The sequence below is a fragment of the Larus michahellis genome, chromosome Z, assembly GCF_964199755.1.
Source record: "Larus michahellis chromosome Z, bLarMic1.1, whole genome shotgun sequence".
NCBI lineage: Eukaryota > Metazoa > Chordata > Aves > Charadriiformes > Laridae > Larus > Larus michahellis.
The window spans coordinates 56,606,610-56,630,098 of NC_133930.1; the positions used below are offsets into that span (position 1 = coordinate 56,606,610).

The following is a 23,489-nucleotide window of genomic DNA, read 5'->3' on the forward strand; positions in this document are numbered from 1 at the left end:
GGCCGGACACGGCCTCGGCGACCCCACCCCACCCACCCACAAGCCACCCTGCAGGAGAAAGCTGCAGCCCTCCGCCCCCCCCCCCCCAAACACGTGTGTATGAACAAAAGTGTAAAAAAGACTTATAAACGAGGTATATACGCACACCGCCTCAGACACCCCGATCCCGCCCTCCCTCAGAACCGTTCCGCGCCTGCGCACTGAGCCCGCCGCGCACTACCGGCTCCTCAGGTAGTACTCCGGACGCCCCACGGCCAGGGCGGCTGCGCATGCGCGCCGGCGTCTCCCCGCCCTTACCGGATCTCGGCGGGCGGGAGAGGAGCGCGGTGGCCGCAGTCCCGTCCCATTCCTGCGGCGGTCGCTCTTCGCTCCCCCACGCCGTGGCTGGGCCGCGGGGGCTTAAGTGCCGCCCCCGCTCCGCCCGCCGTCGCGCAGTCAGTGCAACTGGTGCCTCGCAGCCCCGCGGCACCAGGCTAGCCGTTGTTCCGCCTCCGCCTCGTCCTGCTCCTCTTCCTCCCGCTGCTCACAGTCCTCTTCCCGGCCTGTCCCGCTAGGCTGCCCGGAGCGCCAGGGGCGGCCTGCTGCTGTCGCCATGCAGATCACACTGAAGACGCTGCAGCAGCAGACCTTCCACATCGACATCGACCCCGAGGAGACGGTGCGGGCCCGCGCGGCGGCAGCGGCAGGGCCGCGCTGCCTCCCCTCACGGGCTCCGGCCTCCCTACCCCTTCCCAGAGGGAGGGAGCACGACCCGGGCCGCGGCCGTGGGGAGTGCTGGGGTGGGGGTGGGGGGGGCGAGATGGGGGAAGGGGGAGGACGGACCCCTCCGCCTCGGTGAGGGCCTGGGCCGGGTTGTGTGGGGGCGGTGTGGCAGTGGCCGCTCGGGAGGAGTTTGGGGGTGTGGGGAGGTGGGTCGTGAGCTTCGGCATGGCGGGGAGAGGAGTGGGGCGCTTGGGCGGGGGAGGGGGGAGAGGCGGAGGCGATGCGGGGCCTTTGGGGGCGGCCCTGGGCTGACCTCGGGGTGCCGAGTGGTCTCCCGCGGGATGAGGGTGACCATTCGTGGCTGGAGGAAAAGAGGGGCTGTGGTGGCCGGTACCCCAGCGGGTGGACTTCCCGCCTTGTTTTGGAGAGTGCTCCGAAGGTGGGAGGGAGGACGGCTCCCTTCTTCTCCGGCGAGAGAGCTATGGGAAGCTAAAGTTTTTCCTTTCAGGAATATAGTGCCCATCACCCGTGGATTAGTGGGTAATGGGGCAAAGTAGTGATCTCTGCTGTTTCACATGGGGAGCGCTGGGAGCCTGTCACGGCCTCTCGTTGGGAGTGGGGGAGGTTGGTGCAGCAGAAGGAAAATGTGGTGCTTGCTCTCCACAGATTCTCACCTGGAAAGGGAATGTAGGGAGAGTTGTAGGGCTCTTCCCTGCAGGAGTGTGTACTGTAGAGGAGCTCGTCAGCGTTTGCTCTTAGGTGCATCCCTGTACGCTTAAACAAGTGTATACTGTGTTTGATGAAGGTGGGTGATTGCGGGGAGGCTTTACTGTTTTCTCTACAGCGTGAGCTGCTGTCGTCAGTCTGTGCTTACGAGGCAAGGGAGGGCATGAGACATTCTGCTGACCGCGGTAGGGTTAATGTTGGTGTCTCCTGCAGAGCAGGACTTTAGGTGTGTGGCAAGGTTTGTTACAGAGTTAACTCTCCCTTATTGGCAGGTTGCAGCGACTGCATATCTCTGTACTCGTTAGACTGGGAGCAGGGAGAGAACTGCTTTTGGTTGCAGGTGAATGTATTCTGTTGGTACGTGGGAGCCTACTGAAAAATCCTCTGGAAAATGCAGCGTTCTGAGATGAGAGGAAGGGCCTGAAGTGAGTTTGCAGAGTTGGAAGTTGCCTTATCACATGCCTGAGCACGAATGTTTGCCTCTGGTAGCCAAGTCCAGGCATCCTTGTGGCCTTCTTTTGAAAGACTGCGAGTTTAGCATCTGAAGGTGTGTCTGCAGCAGCCTTTCATGTGACATCTGGGCAGTGAAACTCTGAAACGTTACATCTGCTTTTATGAATTCTGTTGGTTTATCCTTTGCCACTTCCATCTTAAAAAAAAAATAAAGTATAACAGTTAAAGTTGGGCTGAATGGAGGTTGAACAGAGCGGCAGAGGGAGATGGCAAATGTCTAGCTGAAGCATGTGTTAGAAACCTTCTAAGATTTAAAATATTAGACCTTACTTGTTACTGAGAAAAGCTCTCTTTTCATCTTTTCTCCTGTTGTCTGTATTCATTAAGGTCCTGGGAAATAAAATCAAGGAGACGAGTAAAGGAATGTTGCCAGTCAAAACCCCTACCTGCATATGAGACAGCAAAATGCATTAGCTAGAAGTTGGATTATGGGAAATTAGACTGCACTCTGTGTTTATAAATGTAATTGCTACAGTAGGTCAGTAACTGAAACAACGCTTCTCATGAGCCTAATACTTCATGTTTTGTCTAGGAATGGGTGGTAAGATAGATGAAATATGTGTAGGATTTGAGGAGAACTTTGTTTTTAAAGTGAGGATGGTGAAGCCTTGATCTTATTATCAGCAGAGGTATGGAGATGAAAAAATTGTTTAAATTTCCTTGGTCTACTTTTTAGAAAATTACAAAGAAATTCTTGTTGAAAGTATAAATCATAGAACTTAATAAAGAGAAGAACACTTTTGAAACTTCAGTTAGAAAAAAAACCTATCAAAATTGGAAAATAATTCAAAATTTAATCTGTTAAGCAAGTGTTTCACAAGTATATACTTGAAAGTTCTCTGATTTTGAAAAAATACTAATTGTAGCTAATTGCACTGGTTTCTTAGATTAATTCTCTAACATCTTGAAACAAATGTGCTTGTTTTTTGGAGTTCAGGAAACATTACTCTTAGTCTTTGTACTGTATGTGTGTGTTTCTCTGCTAGAGGTAGGCTTGTTTACTTGGAGCTGTGCCCTTTACTGTGACAAGGCCAAAAATCATCTAGTTGTGATAGGCCTATGAAACTTGTTGCTCTAAAATTGGATTCTGGTTCTCTAAAATTGGTTTCTGATTCTAGCAATTTCTCCCCTTATTCTCAATACAAAATTAATCTGAAGAGACTTGATGTTAGGCAGTGTTCTAACAAGAGTTTATGCTTGTAACTGAAAGCTGTCATTAATAGAAAGGAATATTTTAACAAAACTTCTAGTGAGAATTTGAAGCAACACACTTTATAATAACTAATTATTATACGAGCAACTGACTTTATTTTTTTCTCTGCTTAATCAGACAATTGAATTTTAAAGTTCAAAACATGCTTTTTATATTGTGACTTTAGTTTTGGTTCAGTTGTGTTGTAAAGAATTTGACCACTGAGTATTTTGACTGAATAAAAATTAGACTTAAAGCATGGATTATTCTTATTTGTGAAAGTGCTAGATGAAGACTGTCAAATATTTTGACTGATTCGGTACTTGAGCATTCAAACCTAACCAGGAAAAATGAAAGTGTGCGTTTACCTACAAAAGCTGCTGCTTGTGTTTGCTGAATGTCTGAGAGAGTAAATACGTTAAGCATTGTGTTAGGAGCAAATAATAAGCCCTGTCTGAAGCTGATGCAGACGTGCGTAGCCACATCTCTTGTCTGAGGTGACAGTGATGACATTGTAGGCTTCTAAATCTAGCACTTCTGTTGTAATTATCACTATGTAGACATGAAATAGGCTTGCAAAAAATCTGAACAGACGTTCTTAACTTGCTGTGAAAGTGAAATACCAGTTGAAAGTAAGTTTGTCCTGTTTCTTTTTCAGCTCCCCTGTGCTGTTAACCTAAAAACCTGGTTGTCAAAATGCAGAGAAGTGCAAGGAATATTCAGGATGTCAGTAGTCTTTTTGCTGCAGTCTGTGTGTCACAGTATGGGCTGTCACGTTTCACTGTTCCACCACAATAAACACCCAGGAAATGCCTGCTTGTTTAATACCGTGTCAGCAGGACACTTAGTTGTGGAAGTTTGAACTTCTTTATGTTCTGGTGCATCCTTAGTTTGTTTATGCTTTATTGTTAATCATGTGGTATGGGGATTTTTGGACGCTAATGTTATGCTCCTTTGGTGCTGGAAACTCCTGGTTTTTAAGTTTAGAAATTTAGGCTAGATACTAATGGAAGCTGTATTAAATGGGTGGGGAGTGTGCTCCAGGAGGAGGATCCAAAGGGTATGTAATAGGGAAAAAGTGAGTTTGGCATGTATTTAATTTTTCTAGATAAAACAGGTATACTGCAGGGAAAAAAGAGATACTACTCTCATTTTTCAAAAGACAATGACATAGCAAAGAATTTGTATTTTCTGATTTGTAGGGGCTATAAAAAACATTTTGGCTTTGTACCAACAATGAGGTGGTGCATATAAGGGAGGTACTTCTAATATGTACCTGGGGGGTGTCTATGGTAAAATGACAAGCTGCTTTAATTCTCTTCAGAGTGCGCAGTGATAAATTTCTGAAGTAGTGCAGACTAATATCTGAATGGATAGAGTATGATTGTGAACCCATACAAAACTGAATACCCTTCATGAACCCACAAAATTTTATTGGTTACGTGTGTATTTGGTATATTGAAAACTATACTTAAGCATCTAATAAAAAAAGGAGATGAGTACTGAAAGCCTATGTAATTTTAAAGCATACTTTGCATCAGTTCTTGTTCTGTCTGGGGCTAGGAAAGACACATGGAAACAAATAATGCATTGTTGTAAAAGGCATTGGTCATATTTCTCAGAGCTCTCCTGGTAAACTGTGGGCTTCTGTTGGAAAAACACCTGATCTAGCAGCAGTAGTGAAGAATAAGGACTAGCACAATTCATTGTGTAAGTGGATGAATTCTGAGTCATATATCTAACTTGTAGGAAAGTAATTTTTTTTTTTATGTAAGAAGATAGAAAAGTAATAGATATAGTATTTGTCATTTTTGTTTTGATGATTTTGTAATTTATTTGTTTGAAGAACGAACTTCAGAAACAGTTCTTTAAGAGCCAGAGGGTGAAATGGGAAAATCTGCTTTTGAGGCTTGTGACCTCTGAGGAAGTGTGAAGTTACTCTGAGGACCTCCTTCCTACATGTACTTCAGTGTAGGTTAGTCCTGCAACAGTTACTGTTAAAGAGGATTGTTTTTATATTTCCATGAGATTTCATAATGTTCGTGATTAGAGGAAAAGTGTTCTCATGATCCTGTTCAAATCCAGAAATATGCTTCTAGGTTAAAGATGTCTTTCTGTCTCAAGTACTGATGTTTTTCTCTAATTCTTCTTTGATTTTACAGCAGGTGTCTTTCTCCTTTTCTAGAGGATTATTACAGTGCTCTTGCATCTCATAGGATTTTATTGGTATGTACTTGCATAGTCAGAGGAAGTGTGACTTTGAAGGGCTTGTACTTGCTGCTTCAGGTTTGATAGATGACTCTGCAAAAATGGTAGATTCGGAGATTACCAGAATAAGAGTGTCAGGGAGCATTTTCATCTTTTTTGTTATTTTTATACTTTCTTTGCAGACTCTAGCATTTTCAACTTACGTTCTCTGATAATTCATGTTTATTTTATTAACTGTTCAGGTTTTTTTGCTAGTGCTTTTCTTCAGTAGCTGGTCTTTTTCCCTGTTTCCTGGCTAGAGTTAGAATTTTCAAGTGAGGGAAGTTGTTACAGTTCTTGGCTGAAGAAGGTTAGACTTTCACATACTTGGGAATATTCTCCTTGAATTGTAGTGAGTGTTCTAATATAATTTCCACAGAACTTTGGGGAGAATGACACCTATTTTTTAAAATATAATAAAGGAAGAGTTAAGATGGCATGATTTATGAATACAACTAATTTTATTCATATTAGAATATGTTTTTACATGTTTGCCATTTTTCAAATGCTCTATGACCATAACTTTACAACTATTGTATTTGTAATGTTCCTATCCAGTGGAGCTGTCAGCAAGAAAAATTGACCTTTGTACTTAATAACTTGTCGATGTTATGTGCTGTATTTCTCAACAATCCAAACTTTCTTGGACCACCATTCCCAAGGTGGCTGGTAAACTGAGAAGTTAAACATACAGGTTGTACGTACTTAGGGATAGCTCTCTACATAATTGCGTCTTATATTTAAAGTTTATTTTGCAGGTATGATAGATAAGCAAAGATATCTGTCCTTGATATGGGTAACTACAGGCTGGAAGGTGTTTCCTTTGGAACTTACAGAGAGAGGGGAGTATATGCTAAGTAAAGAATAGTATGAGCAGATGATCATGCTACTGTCTACAGTCTCATTGCTGCCCTTGTGCATACAAGGGCATGTTTGCTGGCAAATCTTTTGAAAGTGTTTTCATTGTATTTCTGAAACACAGGAAAATACTTTCCTGAAGGGAAATCTATAGGGCTATGTAAACTTGCAGGGCTGAAGGATATGGCTGCCAATGTCTTCTTCCACCAAGGTTTGTATCTTTGGCCCCTGTTGCTGACAGGATGCTTGAATGGAGTGGAGTCACTGAAACAAATCACTTTTTATTTTACAGGGTATGGCGAAGTGCAGCATGTCTTATCTAAGGCCCTGTAAAGACCAGACAGGAGGCCTCAGCAGCTCTCCTCTGTATGCTGCCCTGCAGGGAGCATCAAATGAACGTGAAATGAAGAGGAAAGGGCTTGTGGCTGCTATAAGTACTCCGAGTCAGAGTGTGGTGTAAAGGCTGACTGACTCTAGTTCTCCCTGTCTCTGTCATTCCATGTGTTTTTGTACCAGAGGCATGTTAAGCTTAGGGAGAGGAACAGAACTGGGGCTGCAATTCTTATCTCCGTCCCCCCACCTTGAATGTCTGAGCTTCACACCTGGTATTTCTAACTTGTTTTTTATTTGATTATTTAAATTAAGGCCATTAATGCATATCTAAATAAAACTTGTTTTACCCCTCCAACTAGTTTGTCAGTATGCTGTATTGGGAAAGGTTTTTTAAGTGTCTTTTTATAATTACTTAAAACGTCTTGTCTTTTATTCATACTCAAACGACTCTATTGCTATTACACTCATTGGGAGAATATCCTTGTAAAAATTGGCTGCTTAAAGATAGTGGTGGGTTGTTTATGCCAATTAACATGACCATGCAAGAGTTACCACTCAGTGAATGTAAGCTAGCTTCTCAAAACAAGCCCTTGTGCGTTCATAGGGAGCACTCGGAGCTGTCAGTAGCCACATCTTTCTGCCCTTTTTTTTTTTTTCTTTTTTGAAAGATGCAGGTAGCTGAGTTTGCCCCCAGCCCTTTGAAGTCTATGTGTTCATAAGTCAGTACAAAGCTGCAGGTATTCAGCTCTTTTAGTTGCTATTTAGCATGAGAAAACTGGCCCTAGTGTCTCCTCTTTTAAACAGGGCTCAGATCAATTTTAAAATGCAGAGTGGAGCTGTGTAGAGGCCAACTTTAAAATCAGAAATTAATTTTTTTGATCTCTGGGCAATGTATAACAGCAGCTACTAGGCTGATAAACTTCACCTAGGTGCAGATGAGCTCAGTTTTGGAGAGGAAATTAGAAAAGCAGTGGTAATTGCTCAGGAAGAAAATATCAGAGCTAAATTTGGATCTGTACCTTGCCAAATCCAGACTATTTATCTTCCAGGCCGTGCTGCTTCTTTCTTTGTATACAAACTTCAGTACATGCAAATAGTAAATACAGAAGTTTCTGAATGCTTTATACTATCTGTGAGTCTGTTTTTAAATATTGGAATTATTTTAAGTGCCTTGTTTAGTTGAGTACAATTTTTTTTTTTCCAGTCACTCACTAACCTTGTAAACCTGACTGGATTCACAAGACTGTGCCTCTCCTATGGTTCTTCTCAGTTACTGTATCTGTTATGCCCTTGGGACCAGAAGTAGGGCAGTAATCTGTTCAGGCAACTGTCGAGGTGGTCTCCTGACTAAATACGAGCGTCCTGTTTAGGAAGACAATGTAGGAGATTACTATAGGTTTGTGCCAGCAAAATCTGCTTTTACTATTTGTAGAAAGAAATAGCTAGAAACAAATGTGTTCTTATCAGCAAAGCTACTATAAAGCATTTACTTATGAGCTGAGTAGTTTCTTATCCTTTGGACATTTCAATAGTAGGCACAATATATGCCATTAATCTGTTGCTGATTATGGAGTTTGGTTAAGGGTAGTAAAACCTGTTGCACTGGTCAGCTTCACTAGCTGGCTTATTGTCTGATACAACTGCATCAACATCACCTGACTTAAGTAGTGTCTGTATGGCAGCATAATCTGTGGTAAATGTGTTTTCAAGGGCAGCGGGAGGGAAAACTCAGAAATGTTATGTTCTAAACAGAAGTGTTTAGATTAGCATGTCCTTCCTCAGGGAGGAGGAGGAGAGCAAAACACTTTGGACTGAAAGCCTTGGTCCTTGTCTAAACAATGATTTTTCCCAAAGTCTTAGTATATTACAGAAGTACCCATTAGTATATTACAGAAAAGTTGGAGATAGGTAGAGAATTATAAAGTAGATTAAAAAAACCCTCTGCTTGGAGTTTCTTCTCAAAAAGTTAAACTGTAGGTAAGTTGGCAGTTAGTCTTGGAGTCCCTCTCTTTGTAGTCCTTTTATTAATTCGGTAAGAATCTGATGATTTTGAGTACAAGTCAATAGAAAAATAGAAAGTTTAATATTTGTACTTGGCTGTCTGGTTGGAAGTCAGTTTTTTTGAAATGGCTGTCAGATGAGTGGCATAGGTGAATGACTTGGATTCACTAAAAAGATGAAGCCCTGAAGTTCAAAGAACCTGGAACTTACACGAAGTCTAGCGATGCCACTCCGCTATGTTTGTGCAGGCCACCTGTTCCCAAGGGGAGTGAATTTCCACCAGAGCAGGTGCAGGAAAGAGGTGGTAGGAAGGTATGGAACACTGAGATTCCCACAAGAAAGGAAACTAAAAGGCCTTGGCTAGCTTAGCTCATAGGCTGGGAGAAAGATTTGATAATGCTGTAAAAATATTTTACAGTGATAAACACCATGGGAGGTGGGAAGGCTATTCATGCTGGAATTGTAACATGTTCAGTGTGAGAACAAATGGGTATTAATAGGCCATGAATTAATTTGGGCTGGAAATTAGGAATGGGTTTCTAACATGAGAATAAACTTTGTAGCAGCCTTATGGTAGAAGAAGTAACAAACGACCTTACTTGTCTTCAGCTTAAGGTGCATCAGATTCCTGATGAAGATTGTGATGTGGAAGGCGGATACATGGCTTGATGTCTCAAGGGATCCTTTTCAGTTTTATATTCAGTTTCTCTATAGATCTCAAGAAGTTCAGAAATTTATCTTGCCTGTGCAGTTATACTGGAAGTAGTATACTGTTCTGGTTTTTTATTAGGAGTTATGGGCTGTTTCTTTGAATCAACTAACTTTTTTCCTCTTCTGTTTTAGAATAGTATGTGAGGTAGGAGAAATGGAAACTGGTGTGTGAGAGGGAAGGGAGGGATTTTGATCCATGTACTGAACTATGGGAACTACTTACCTTGATGGAACCCAATGTGTCCTGCTTACTTAGCTGGTTAAAATAACTGTAGGGAACAACTGTGCAACTTATCACAAGCGGTTTCATATAACTCATTTTTTGGATGCCCAGCTAGTATGCAGTTAGGGACTGGTATTTCTTTGGAAGACCTCAATTTTTCAGTTAGGAGTTGATCAGATCTGTCTCTTAATCAAGCAGTCTGCATGGCATCTATTCTTGAGGACATTGTGTTCAGTACAGTCCCTAAATAGTAGGGAGAGTTTCGCATCTAAACTTATAGGGGGCAGAACGTCTTGTAAGTTGGTCACTGTCGTGTGTAAGTGTGCTGTTTCTAAATCTTTAAGGTGTTTGCAGATGAATTAATGCTCATTCTTGAAGGTGTTGGCATAAAGTATAGGTTCCGTTTATTCTGCTGCAAAATTTATTAGGGCAGAAGAAGAATGAGATTCTCTGAGGACTGAAACACATTTTGAACTCCGGTCGGGTGAAATAAAGCTAGGTAGCCTGGAGGTTTGGTTTATGGGTCTGTGTGTTTTTGAGAAATATGTCATAATGTTATGGGTGCAGAGGTTGACTGTATATCTTAAACCTGCTTTCTAAGTTTGACAGATCAATGTACTGGGGTGTCCTTTCCGAAAATTAATTTTCACTTAATAACCTTGAACTGATGGTGATGCTGAAGTATAGATTTTCAGTGACCTAATTTGCTAGAGGCAAAGTTTAGGATGTTGCTTTTCTCAGCAGCTCACTGTTCCAGTAGCTGGAAGATGCAGTTGCCTTTCTAAAGAGCAGTGAGAGGGCTTCTCTTACCTTTTTCGTTCCCCCTCTCCCCCCACCCCCCCCTTGAAAAAGGAGCATTTGCATTTTAAATCAAAATGAGGGTGGTTAAGGCTACTGTGTCTGATTGACATACACGGTGTTTAGGAAGCGCTTTTAGGTATTCTTTTCTGTTGGCAGAATTAAGGGCGCACGTTATCTTCTCGTTAGTGGGTGCTAAGTCTTCAGTCACACCAGGTAGAACTACAAGAGGAAATTTTATGCCACTGGCATGTTACTGCTAAATTGGAGGTATCTGACATCCGTTCCTTTTTTTATTCTGAGAGTTACTGTTGTATCCCCTAGAAATTGTTTCTGGCCTCTTACCCTAGGCTGTGATGAAAGCCAAAAGAGCAGGCAGGCACTGTTTACAAAAACTTTTAGCCTGAGTGTTTCTTGAACCAGGAGAATGCTGATGTCTGCAGCTGACTGTGTTCTCATGCAGATTCAAGCTACAGTAGTTAAGAGTTGGCCTTAGTAGAAGTCCTTTTAGCTTTCTCCTTTAAATAGGAATGATCACTTAAGTGGATTCATTTGAGATATGACAGATTCCCTTATGTAATTAATATTCTGTATAAAACAGTTAAATAATGTTCTGAAATGTGTTTTCTGGAAGTTACTTGACTATTTTTTTGTATTTTCAGTTTTATAGGAACAACTTGAACTACATTACAGAATTTTTAATTAGTAACTTGGAGCTCATGATGTGTTAAGTTACTGTCAATCATGATAACACATAAGATATTTTTGTATGGTAATACAATGTTCACAGTAGAGTGAATGTCCATTTAAATGAGAGGCCTATATTAATGACCTTAGCCTTTGCAAACAGTGTGTCTATGGATATAGTTAGTGAAATACTGTAAATTAGCTGAGGTATGTGAAGCTTAAATTTCTTTTAGATTTTTGTAAACTGTCAGCTGGAAAAATGTGCCTGAGAACATTTGTGTTTGAATTTAGTATATTACCTGTTCTTAAACTGATGGACATATATGGCAAGTACAGAGAAAAAAGATGACAGTACTGAAAACTGTAACGGCCTTCTCTTTTCAGCACTTCCAGTTGTTTCAACTTTCTTTAAGCAGCTAGTCATGGCCACTGTATCGTCAGGCTTTAGCCAAAGATTGCATCTGTTCTTTGAGGAGCAAATGTGTAGCTTGTTCCTATGTTCGGTACCTCTGTGGTTCGTGACACCTGCTTCTGTAGGACCTCTAGGGATGCCTGGGACCAAGCTTGCACAGCTGGAGTCACCATGCTCCAAACAAAGGCTGTGGGCACCATCAACTCGGCATTCTGCTCCTCCCGACTGCTCGCAGCCCTGCTCCTGTCAGAAAGGGAAGCAGAGATAACTGCTTTCACAGAACATGGTAATGTTATTTGCATTAAGAAGAACTACTTCATCAAGGCAATAAACACCAAACTCCTTCATGTGGATCCAATTATTGCATCGTAATTAATGTATGTGTTCAGTCTGTCATGACCTAAACTACAACATTAATAAAAATTATGTTAGGAATGGGATCTGAAGGGGGTTTTTGGACTGTGAAAGGGAATTCTACAGCTGAAGTGTGATCTCCTGAATGTCCATGAGGCTGATACTGCCTGTGGCTGCTGAGTTACTTTTCACAGGTGTAATATTGTGGAACCTGAGGGTTCATGCTCAGTCAGGGTAGGAGTCTAGCAGGCAGTGCATGCAGTACTTCTACTGGACCTTGTGTATTAATAGTGTATATAGGATAACAGTAACTTATAGGTAAGTTAACTCCTACTATATATAGGCCAGCAGAAGCTGTGTGTAGTAGAACCTGAATTCTGTCTCACTAAAGGAAACTGTAAACCTCATGATGCTGTAATGGGACTTAGCTTTGCATCTTAGGCACGGACATTTTTAAGGAACAGATATTTGAAGGATCCATGAGGACATTGCATATTTAGCATTGTTACTGTGGAAATGAATAATGATACCTCTCTGATACCTCAACTGCCTAGACTCTTAGAATGAGTGTTAGCAGTATAACTACAGGTATCACTTTGATTAGTGCTGGCTGCAACTCCGGTGGAGCACTGATTACAATCGCGGACCAACAGAGATTTGCATTGTCCCATACATGGTCATATCAAAGAACTGGAAAGTCAAGGGGTGTTGCATGAGTTCATTCACCCTTCAACAATCATGTCTAACTTGTGTGAAAACACAGTGGGGATCAGAGATTAACTGTATACTATTGAAGTTTGAATATGAGGTGACACCACCTTCCAGTGCGGCAGTACCAGATGTGTTAGAACTACAGTGTAATCTTCAAGCCAAGGAGAGCTGCTCCAGACCTGGTCCGATGCACAGCAGAATGACAGATCTCAGTGCACAGGGGGCTTTCTTGAGGTAGGGAAATGTCAGGGCAGCGGAGAGACCTGCCAGCATCTGGCAGCTCTTTCAGGAGATGCTGATGAGGCCTGGCCATCGCCAGAGCAACCGTGGCCACCCCCTGCCTATAAAGGCAGCCTGGGGAGTGCGAGTTACCAGGAGCGTGGCCAACAGAGTGAGCAAACAGAGCATGGGGTGTCAGTTTGCACAGCAGTTTGCGTGGCAGGGCACGCAGGGAGGGTGTCATTACCCTGCCAGCTCAAGATGTGAGTTCAGTTGATGGTCATCACCCTCACAGAAGGACCTGAGCTATGGTATTCAGCTGACAGAATGCAATGTCCTCTGCGCTTGCCAGAATGGATGTGGCCGTGCAGACAGAGTTTCCACAAAACCGTGCAGCCATCCAGCTCTCAGGCTGCAGGGTCTGCCAGAGCCTTTCACTAGTAACGTGGGCAGTAGTGAGAACAGCTGTGTGATGTGTGGCCAGGTGGATGATCTGCTCAGCTTGGTGTCACAGCTACAAGAGGAAGTAGAAAGGTTAAGGACCATCAGGGAGTCTGAGAAAGAAATAGGCTAGTGGAGCCATGCCCTGCCCTCCTTGAGACAGAAATAGGAACAGCCATCAGAAAAAAACCAAGATCAAGTGAATCCTGTATCCTTCCCCCCACCAGGCAGAAGGCAGTAGCTTGAAGGAAGGAGTGAATAGAGGCAAGTCTACGCTCAGGGATGCAGGCAAACCCTCTCCTTGCCTACCTTGCCTCACCAAGTGCCTCTGTACAACAGGTATGAGGCTCTGGATATGGATGGTCAATCATGGAGTCACTGGATGATGTGTATGCCCCTCTACTCTGCTCTGATAACGCCCCACCTGGAGTACTACGTCCAGCTGTAGGCCCCTCAGCACAGGAAAGACATGGACCTGTTGGAGTGGGTCCAGAGGAGGGTCACAAAAAGGATCAGAGGGCTGGAGCACCTCTCCTGTGAGGACAGGCTGAGAGAGTTGGGGTTGTTCAGCCTGGAAAAGAAGAGAAGGCTCCAGGGAGATCCTTTTGTGGCCTCTCAATACTTAAAGGGCGTTTATAAGAAAGATGGGCACAGACTTTTTAGCAGGGCCTGTTGTGAGAGGACAAGGGGTAATGGCTTTAAACTAGAAGAGGATAGATTCAGACTAGATATAAGGAAGAACTTTTTACGCTGAGTGTGGTGAAACACTGTCCCAGGTTGCCCAGAGAGGTGGTGGCTGCCCCATCCCTGGAAACGTTCAAGGTCAGGTTGGATGGGTCTCTGAGCAACCTGATCTAGTTGAAGATGTCCCTGCGCATTGCAGGGGAGGTTGGACTAGGTGACCTTTAAAGGTCCCTTCCAACCCAAACTATTCTATGATTCTTTGTTGAATGAGACAGGAGACATGGTGACAGAGGATGGAGAGAAGGCAGAGTTACTAAATGCCTTTTTTGCTTCGGTCTTTACTGCTCAGGCCAGGTCTCAGGAGTCCCAGACTTTTGAGGTAACAGGAAAAGTCTGGACGAATGAAGACTTCCCCTTGGTTGATGAGGATCAAGTTAGAGATCATTTAAGTAAACTGGATATCCACAAGTCCATGGGTCCTGGTGGGATGCACCCAAGAGTGCTGAGAGAGTAGGCAGAAATCATTGCTGGGCTGCTATCCATCATCTTTGAAAGGTCCTGGAGAACAGGCGAGGTGCCTGAGAACTGGAGGAAAGCCAATGTCACTCCAGTCTTCAAAAAGAGCAAGAAGGAAGACCCAGGAAACTACAGGCTGGTCAGCCTCACCTCCATCCCTGGAAAGATGATGGAACAGCTCGTTCTGGGCGTTGTCGCAAGGCATGTGGAGGAAAAGAAAGCTATCAGAAGTAGTCAACACAGATTCACCAAGGGGAAATTATGTCTGACTAATCTGATAGCCTTCTATGATGGCATGACTGGATGGATAGATGAGGGGAGGGTGGCAGTTGTTGTCTACCTTGACTTCAGCAAGGCTTTTCACACTGTCTCCCACAGCATCCTCATAGGGAAGCTTAGGAGGTGTGGGTTAGATGAATGGACAGTGGGATGGATAGATAACTGGTTGAAAGATAGAGCTCAGAGGGTCATGATTAGGGGCACAGAGTCTAGTTGGAGGTCAGTGAAAAGTGGTGTTCCCCAGGGGTCAGTACTGGGTCCAGTCCTCTTCAATATATTCATCAATGACCTGGATGAAGGGATAGAGTGCACCCTCAGCAAGTGAAAAGATGCAGCTCCATTGTGAGTGTTGAAGTTTGGTTCATCCCTTTTGGACCAAGCATCAAAACTGAAAGGATTAGTCCAGTAAAGAGATTGATAAAGAAACACAGAAATAAAATCCGAGAGGAAGAGGGAGGAAAAGTGAGGAGAACAATGAAGGAAAAGGAAATAGGTAACACAGAGGTCTAGGACATCATTTACAGAAGAATAAAGTTAAGCCAGGACACATTACTGGCATGTGAAGTGGATGGCAGATTTTAATTATGCTGAGAATCACAAATCGTAGAATCACAGAATCACAAAGCTTAACTTTTGAATAAATATTTACCATTTAGCAGCTAAAAATACTGTTTCAGTGTATTTACTACTCAAGCAACCCTAATAGTGAGCTACAGTTTTAAAAATTAACAAAAAATGGTAATACTACAGCTACCTGTGGCACAAGTAGTTGCCAGCCAGATGAAGCTGTCAAGATAAAGACATTTTCACGTGCTTAGCTGGTTAAATAGCTAAGTATGTGCATCTCAATGGCAGCATTCCATGAAAAAAAGCTTATAAATACTCAGGGGAAAAAAAACCAAACAACTTTAGAAGATGGAGTTAGTTTGTAGTAATAAGATCGTAGCAGTTCGGTTGTCTTTGTTTTATGTATATTGGGAGTATCTGTCAGAAAGCAGGAAGAATCAATGTTTGTATACAGGCAGTTTGCCTTAAAACATGATTTCAAATGTATCAGTAAAGAAATGCTTCTACAGCAACATCCTTTATCTTCTCAGGATAGCATTATGCAGTTTTTCTGGAGAATATGGGCATTCTGATACATGACAACTAACACAGTGTCATTTGAGGTATTATTGCATGTGGTGCTCTGAAAGTGTGGACTATATGTCAGTGGTCTGCATATGCAAGTAAATAAGGCAAAATGCTTTCATGTATCGTCTTAAAATTGCTATGCAAAGCTCCAGAAATTACAGGGGAAGGGAAAGAGTTGAAAAACGAACAACTGGACAGTTTGCACAAGTCTTTGCATGGGCTTCAGGTCATTCCAGTGAGTTAAGTCGAATGTCATGGTGAGCTTACCAAAAACACAGGCATTCCCTGAAGAGTCATTATGATGAAGAAAGCCATCAGCTTTCTGTCATCAGCATGTGTACCCCCTGCATTCACAGAAAGAACTGGGAGGGGAAATGGGTCAGTAGATAAAAGCGTTTTTTGCCTAAATTTCTCAATTTTTCACTGTGTTGTAAACTCATACCTAAAGACTTCTCATGGAGAAATTGCTTACCTCATTTGATTAAGCACAAGAGGTTATTTGGGAAGAGATTATTTGTGTGAGTGGTTACAATGACGTCTTTGGAAGACTGATGAACGTGACATGATCAAGATATGGCTGAAAACTACTTTTTAGTATTTAAAACTTAGAACAAAGTATACTTAAATGGTTTGTATTGTGAAACTTTTTTTTTTTCACTAAGACTGTTTCTGTGCTTTAGGTGAAGGCACTGAAAGAGAAGATTGAATCAGAAAGGGGGAAAGATGCTTTTCCAGTAGCTGGCCAAAAGCTAATTTATGCAGGTAATGGATATTCTGAAGATACTGTATCAGAATCTACCTTATTTTTTATATTCTTCTTTGACTTTGATGTGAATGTTAAGTCTTCTAAAGATTCTAAGTACTGAAATGCAAAAAAGGTCAAAAAACCCAACAAAACGAAACACAAAACCAAACCAAAAACAAACCTCGTTGTTTAAGGGAATTCTTAATTTTGAATCAGAATTCTTCAGGTTTTAATACATACGTGTCTGTTGTTATCTTTGCTCTTATAGCATGATATGCGAACAGCTTTAGTCCTGGCTAGGGTATGCTAGATGAAGTAGAAATAGCTTTTGTCAAAAGAAATCAGGATTTAAGCAGGTCACAGCTCATGTTCTGCATTAACTCTTGTCTTTTGTTCAGTTTATGCTGTGTATAGCTGAAGTGTTCCTGTATATACCTCAGAGAACTAAAAATCAGATTATTTATTTTCATTTAAAAAAAGAAACCACCATCAAATCCTTGCTATACAAAGGTACTTTCAATACTTTTAAGCTCTGCCATTAGGAACGTGTATTATGTGCTAGCAAAATGCAAGTGAATGTTAGATAAAGACATGAAGTTAATCCATTCTGTCCCTCATAGAAAGATCCAGTTTTTCATTCTCTCTTCATGTCAGAACTTAAAAAATTCTATTCCGATATACCCTTCTAGTGCTTTTTCCTCTCAAACTGTGCTTGAAAGAAACTTTGGTGGTCTCTTTACTTCTTCAGTGTGCTGCTTTGTAAACAGTATTGGTTTTCCACTTCTCATAAGCTAAAGCCACTGATCACAATAGAAATATGCTAATGGCAGAGAAGTCATGAGTCTCTCCATGTTTGTACGGACTCTTGGGACTATGTTTCTTAGCAGGTTTTATGTCCCTTGTACTGCAGTGAAGGGAAAGCACATCAAGAACCTGAAGGTAAAAGTCGCCTGTATAATCAAGAAATATGAACAAGGCAGAAGGGCTTGAGCAATATGTGTAATTGTATGACAGTCTTAATACTATGTTTCTCTGATTAAAAAAATCAAGGGTTGTGTAAGATCATATGTGATGAGTATTTTCAGAAGCCAGAATTTATCTGCAGCATTGTACGATCCTCACGAGCAGTAGGAAATGTAGGAAATACAATTTAGAATAGAAGACCATCCAAAGATTGTTATGTTTTTTTTTCTTGGACAAGAGATACAAGAAGAGTGTATTGATGACATTTTTACTTTGCTTAAAATGACCTTTAGAATTTGTTGGATAGTTTGATAAAGCAGTATTGGTATCCCAACTGAACCTGATTAAAAGTATACCATTTGCTATTAAAAATGCTTGCAAATTTTGTTAAAAAAGATAATGCTCATCAGTGCTGAGGTAGATCTGTTTTAGGGTGAAGTCTAGAAACCCTGAGAGTGGTACATCCTCAGTAGATAGGATGTCTGCATATATACATTGTGCAAACTCCTTCCCCAAAGTGCCTGTAAACCAGAAACTTGCAAGTAAACCTGTGTAGGTTCTGAGTCAGATGTTGCACCATCTGCTACAGGTATTACTGCTATTACAGCACATATAATATGTTCATGAGTATTTGTCCTGCAAGACTGGTGGAACCAGTGGAGAGTAGGACAGTGGCACCTCGTTTGTGTTCCAGGTGTCATAATGTGTATGCACTGCTTGATTTCCTTGCAGCCATCAGGAAGAGGATGTGTCCTGCTAGTTACAGCTAAGTGACGTATTCCACTGGCATCGAGAACGGTTGTGAAAATGTGCATTTTCCTCTTGAAATAGGGAAGCGGTCCTTGGCACGTCTTCAGAAAATCAATCAATTAAAATAGTTAAATATTTTCTGAAAATTCTGTAGTAGAAGTAGGTACTATAAAACTCACTGAAATACAGACTTAATTTTCTGATTTGTGGTACTGCCCCTAAATGAGCTTATCCTTAAAAAAAAAGTTTATATGGTTTAATGTGTTTCTTAGTTCTTGTAAATTTAGTAAGGCAAATCTACTTTGCCACTGTACCATCTCTGCTTATGAGATGTCAGAAGTGGTAGCGTAACAAACAAATGTTTCTGGTTTTGCCTGATGATTTTTTTTTCATCCTTCTATCAAGGTAGCAGGATATGCAATTGTTCTAGCTTTTTCTAATGCTTTGGCCTTCTTCTAAGAGCAAATTCTTAAAGTTGCAAAGTCACAAATTTATCTAATACAGATAAACTTGGTCTGTGGCAGAGAACTGTAGCTGGTTTAATACATCTGAAGGACAAATAGAAGATAACCAGGAAGGAATTTTCTTACTGTGTCTGGAGAATGTAAGCAGGTGTAAGTCACTCAGTTAAGCTTATTGTATGCTAAAGCCTTTTCTCTACATTATTTATGTCTGTGTTACAGGTCCAATAAATCTTTCTCTAGATTTAATGCTTCCGTTTTAAATTATTAGAAGCATCTTCAACACTTATGGCACTGGCCTTCAAGTTAACTAGTACTGCGAACATCATAGGAGGAAAATTACTTGTAGCTCTATTGCCAAACCTTAATAGCCAAAAAACTTTTTGTAGGGTTATTAATGTTTATAAATCTGCATAAAACATGGTTTTGTGTGGGTTTTTTTAAATTGTGTTTATATGAGGGAATCCTAAGATCACTTAATTATATGTTAAATAACTTCTTAATTTGTATCTGTTTATTTGCCAGGTAAAATCCTTAATGATGATACTGCTCTTAAAGAATACAAAATAGATGAGAAGAACTTTGTGGTGGTTATGGTGACAAAAGTGAGTAGTCCTATCTCTGAAAAGGAAATTGCATCCATTCCATTCTTTTTTCTGATATGATGAGTGAGTGTGTATGTCTAATCTTAAAACCAGTGGAATTTGGTCACATGAAATTTTGGTTAACAGTAAAAATAAATGCTTGTGCAAATAGATATGAAATATTGCTTCACAGTCCTAGTTTGCCTATGCGGATTGTTGTTGCTGTTCTGTGCTGAATGTTTACATCAAAGAAAAAAATTTGCTAGTGGCTGATTTTACTGTTTCTTCTTTCTTGTCTCACTGTTATTTTTTCAGTGATATTATTAAAAGTAAGAAGGGAACCTGGATAGTTTGTTGCTAAGTCTTCTGTACACAGGGCTTCCAGTCTTGCCATGTTGCTTGTCAAAACTCATGGCTGTTTCATTTTAAGCTTGACAACTAGTAGAGAAAAGATACATATGCCAATCAACAAACCTGTGAGTTTTGAATGACTGCAATGACATATTAAAGGGAATGATTGTGACGTGAGGTATCTCTGCTCTTAACCAGTTGCCAGATTGCTTCCAGAATGAAGCCATTGGTTTTCTAGGCATTCCAGACCCTTGGTATCTGAATAAAACTGGCTTCGTCTCTGTCTTGAGACTGGAAGTTAATTTTGGAGCTAGAGGTCCTCCTTCTGACAAAGAAAACCTATATTCAGTCGCCCTTCACTTCTATCTGGAATTGGCTCATAAGATTCTCTGTTTGAACATAACTGTTATTGCTGTCTTCCTGAACAAACAGCATTCTAGTCCGTGGTTTGCCTGGAGAAGAGGCATTTATCAATACAAGAAAATACGTGCAGATGGGATTTCAGAGTACAGCTTTAATTTTGTTTATAGCAGAAGAAACACAGACCTGCCTGAAGAACTACTAAGTACTATACCTTCTTATATTAAAGGACCTGTGTTTCGGGGTTAGGCATTTCTTCAGTGTTATGACCTTTTTGCTGAGTCTTTAAGCTCAGTTTCCCTTTCCTTGATTCTTTTCTGGATAAGACACGCCCTGTCACATAACCACAGCTGCTGACTTTGTCTGATACTCAGATGTGTTTCAGTATTTTTCCTCGAATGCTTCTTAAAATGTTCTTTATTGTGCCTGTTATGTTGCAAACTATTCATTCTTAACCTCTCCTTTCCTTTCAGACAAAAAGAGGAAATACATTTTTCCTAGTTTAAGCAAACATTGTCTGAAAGTGATTCACCTAGAATAAGTAGTTGTGTTTTGTTTAAGCTCAGCTATTTCTCTTGGTAAGGCGGAGATGGGGATCAGCCTTGTCAATCCTTAAGGATATTTGAAGGTAAAGGGCTACAGTGATACAGCTTTCGAAAATGTAATTCCATCCCTCAGCTGGAAGTTACATGCACTCTGAAAAGTGTAGTTTCTATATAGTGGGATTAATACTGCATCCAAGCAAAATTCATGTTTCCAATAGAGATTTGAAGGTTAAATCACAATTATATACAGGTATTACCCATTCTGAATTTGTTGCCATAGATTTGGTAGTCCTTGATTCTGGTGAATTTTTGGTGCTCACTACAGAACTCAAGTATGTGAAATGTTATTTATGTAGTTCTTTGCATGTAAAGAGTGCATAAGTAAAACTTGTTGCAGGTTAAGTTTAAATTTTTTAGCATCTCATTTTCCAGCAAATAGCATTCATAATGAAATGTGATATCTGTCTTTATCACTTTTTACCAAATTTGAGTGGTGAGAAAACCTTATGCTTGTTGTGCATGTCAGATGTCTTTTGACAGCTGTTTTAGTTTCTTCTGAAAAATGTGCTTTTGTAAAACTCAAGATTGTTTTCACATTTCAGAGTATTGTGGTCTATAAATATTTAGATCTTATCTTTGCATTTCACTTCATACTCAAATAGCGTGACTGCTGAGGTGTCTAAATAAGTACTTTAGTGACACTATATCAGTTGCCTGTTTAAATACAATAAAAGGCATTATAGATTTAATGTTATGCTTGAAGTTGAAGCAGCAGTGCCAAACACAAGTGGTCTTAACAGAACTCAATCAATATGTTGACTATAGAAAGCATGGATTTAGGAGCTTTGTGCCGTGTCTGAATTCTGTTGTCCTCCTACAGCCCAAAGCAGCCGCTGGAGCCACTCAGCAGTCAGATGCTACTACTGCTGCGAGCTCGACAACCGCAGCTCCCGCACCAGCTACAGCACCAATCCCTGCTGCTGCCCCTGTGCCAGCTCCTGTCCCTCCACCACCAGCCCCAGATGTAGTTGCTTGTGAATCTACACCTGTGAGTGCTCCTGAAGAAGAGAACCCAGCAGAAAAACCACCTGACGCACCGGCTACTGTCAGCCCATCATCAACTGACAGGTATCAATGAGCCTCCAAAAATGGCTTTCCTGTCCGTTTCTGTTGCTTCTAGGTTTGATTTTAAGTTGAATTTTCCATTACAGTGTTAGTCCAGTCATTTTCTCTGTTCTACATAATTTTTCTTCTTTCTTAACTGTCACTTCAGTCTGTGGCTCAAGTATAACATTACTGATGGCAAGAAGTGCCCCTCCTCGCTTACACCTTCCCCTGTGGGAATTGTGGTCTTGGGACTAAACGTATGGAGTGGAGAGTTAATGACACAGGACTTGTGCTCCATTAGGCATTTCAGAGTTACTGTGGCACAAGTATATTCACCTACTTGGGGAATCTACTGTTCACAAAGCTCTTAAAGACTTTATGAGCAGGACAGGACACATCCCTCTAGACCTCTGGTTGTGTTTTGTATCATGTTGGTTGGATTTGAACCATAAGTTCTTTATTGCTGTAAGAGTCTCTTCATTTCCAGAAAGAACCTTTTCTTCCAAAATGTAGGATATAGTATTGCTCTTAATCATGTAATGTCTCAAAGCTACAAGCTTAATTGTTCTGAATGCTCCTTGGCCCATCTGCAGATAGCTGTGGGAGTTGGGATAGCTTTTAACCTCAATTCTTTACATTTAAGAAAATCAAATGGAAGTTAGAAGTTTCATCCCTGTTGTATACTGTGGCCTTTTTTTGCTCACTTTTAAGTTGATGAAGTATTGCATAGGATAAAAATGTTGTTAACTGTAATTTAATGGCCCTTGAAGTGCTGCATAACATCAAGTCTTCATTTTTCATACACTGGTTTTCAGTTATTTGTGTGTTATTTATGGGAATACTGGTGCACAAGACATACATTTTTGAAGTGGTTATGTTTAAACACTATCAAATATTGACTTGATGATAAGGAAACAAAACTTGAAATTGCCTCGTATCTTGAAAATGTCATCACAAATTTCTTGCACTAAATACCCTAACTTATGATTTAATTTTGCAATTCTGAGAAATGGACATCTTTTTAAAGTGGAATACAAATGAAGCTTCATTTATGAATCAAATAACTTTTTTAATGTTAATGGTTGGGGGGGGTTGCTGCTCAGTTTGTGCGGTACATTCAAAGATTAGATTAAATCTTCGATACTGAAACAGTACTTTCCAGGTTTAAAACTGTAGTAAAGGAGCCTCAGTGTACATACTTAACAGGAAGCAAGAGAATAATTTAACAAATACACTGTAGTTACCACCTGCCTTGATTTCAGTGAGTACTGCTTGTTTCTGATTTGCTTTAGAAGCTAATTTACTAAGGCTGGCAAAGATTTATCAAGCCGTGGCCAGGCAAGCTGGTGTCCTGTTTTGCCTTTGATCTTTTTTAGTTGTAAATCTTACTAGTGATATACACCAGTGAAACATTCTTGTTGGAACAGATTTTTTTTTTTACATAAGAAAATGCATTGCTGTAAATGCCTTGTTAGATTTTGAGTGGCATCTTCTGAAAACTGATTCAAATTAATCTGATGATCTTTTACCTGATGATAGAAGTTGCCAACTCTTATAGCCTGATACGTGCGAGGTGGCTGCAGCTCCATGTCCGTGGGCCTATCGAGCATCAATATTGAACATATATTCCCAGTACATACACACAATATGTATGTACTTATATATATATAGATATATATATATGGCTGGCTGCCTATGTCAACACAGTCAGGGAGAAAACAGCACTCAAGCAACCATACACCACCAGCAGTCTCATCCTGTTTCCCTCTGGCTACTCAGGGCAAAGCCCATTAGTGCAAAATACATATGTACAAACATGCAAATCAACAATATGGATTTCTCCAGTAGCTGGGCTTAGACAGCCTATTCTGATAGCTGGCTC

At 41.0% G+C, this 23,489-nt stretch overlaps 1 protein-coding gene across 1 annotated transcript in view; it reads left to right on the plus strand.

Annotated features, from left to right (window-relative positions):
- The first annotated feature begins 289 nt into the window (after positions 1 to 289).
- The window catches only part of RAD23B (RAD23 homolog B, nucleotide excision repair protein), a 39,862-nt gene continuing 16,662 nt past the window's right edge, over positions 290 to 23,489 (plus strand). The window contains exons 1-4 of the mRNA XM_074570064.1: positions 290 to 658; positions 16,422 to 16,503; positions 19,186 to 19,265; positions 21,381 to 21,628. Of these exons, the coding sequence (XP_074426165.1) occupies positions 593 to 658; positions 16,422 to 16,503; positions 19,186 to 19,265; positions 21,381 to 21,628 (476 nt within the window). The 5' untranslated portion in view covers positions 290 to 592. The remainder of the gene's footprint in view (positions 659 to 16,421; positions 16,504 to 19,185; positions 19,266 to 21,380; positions 21,629 to 23,489) is intronic.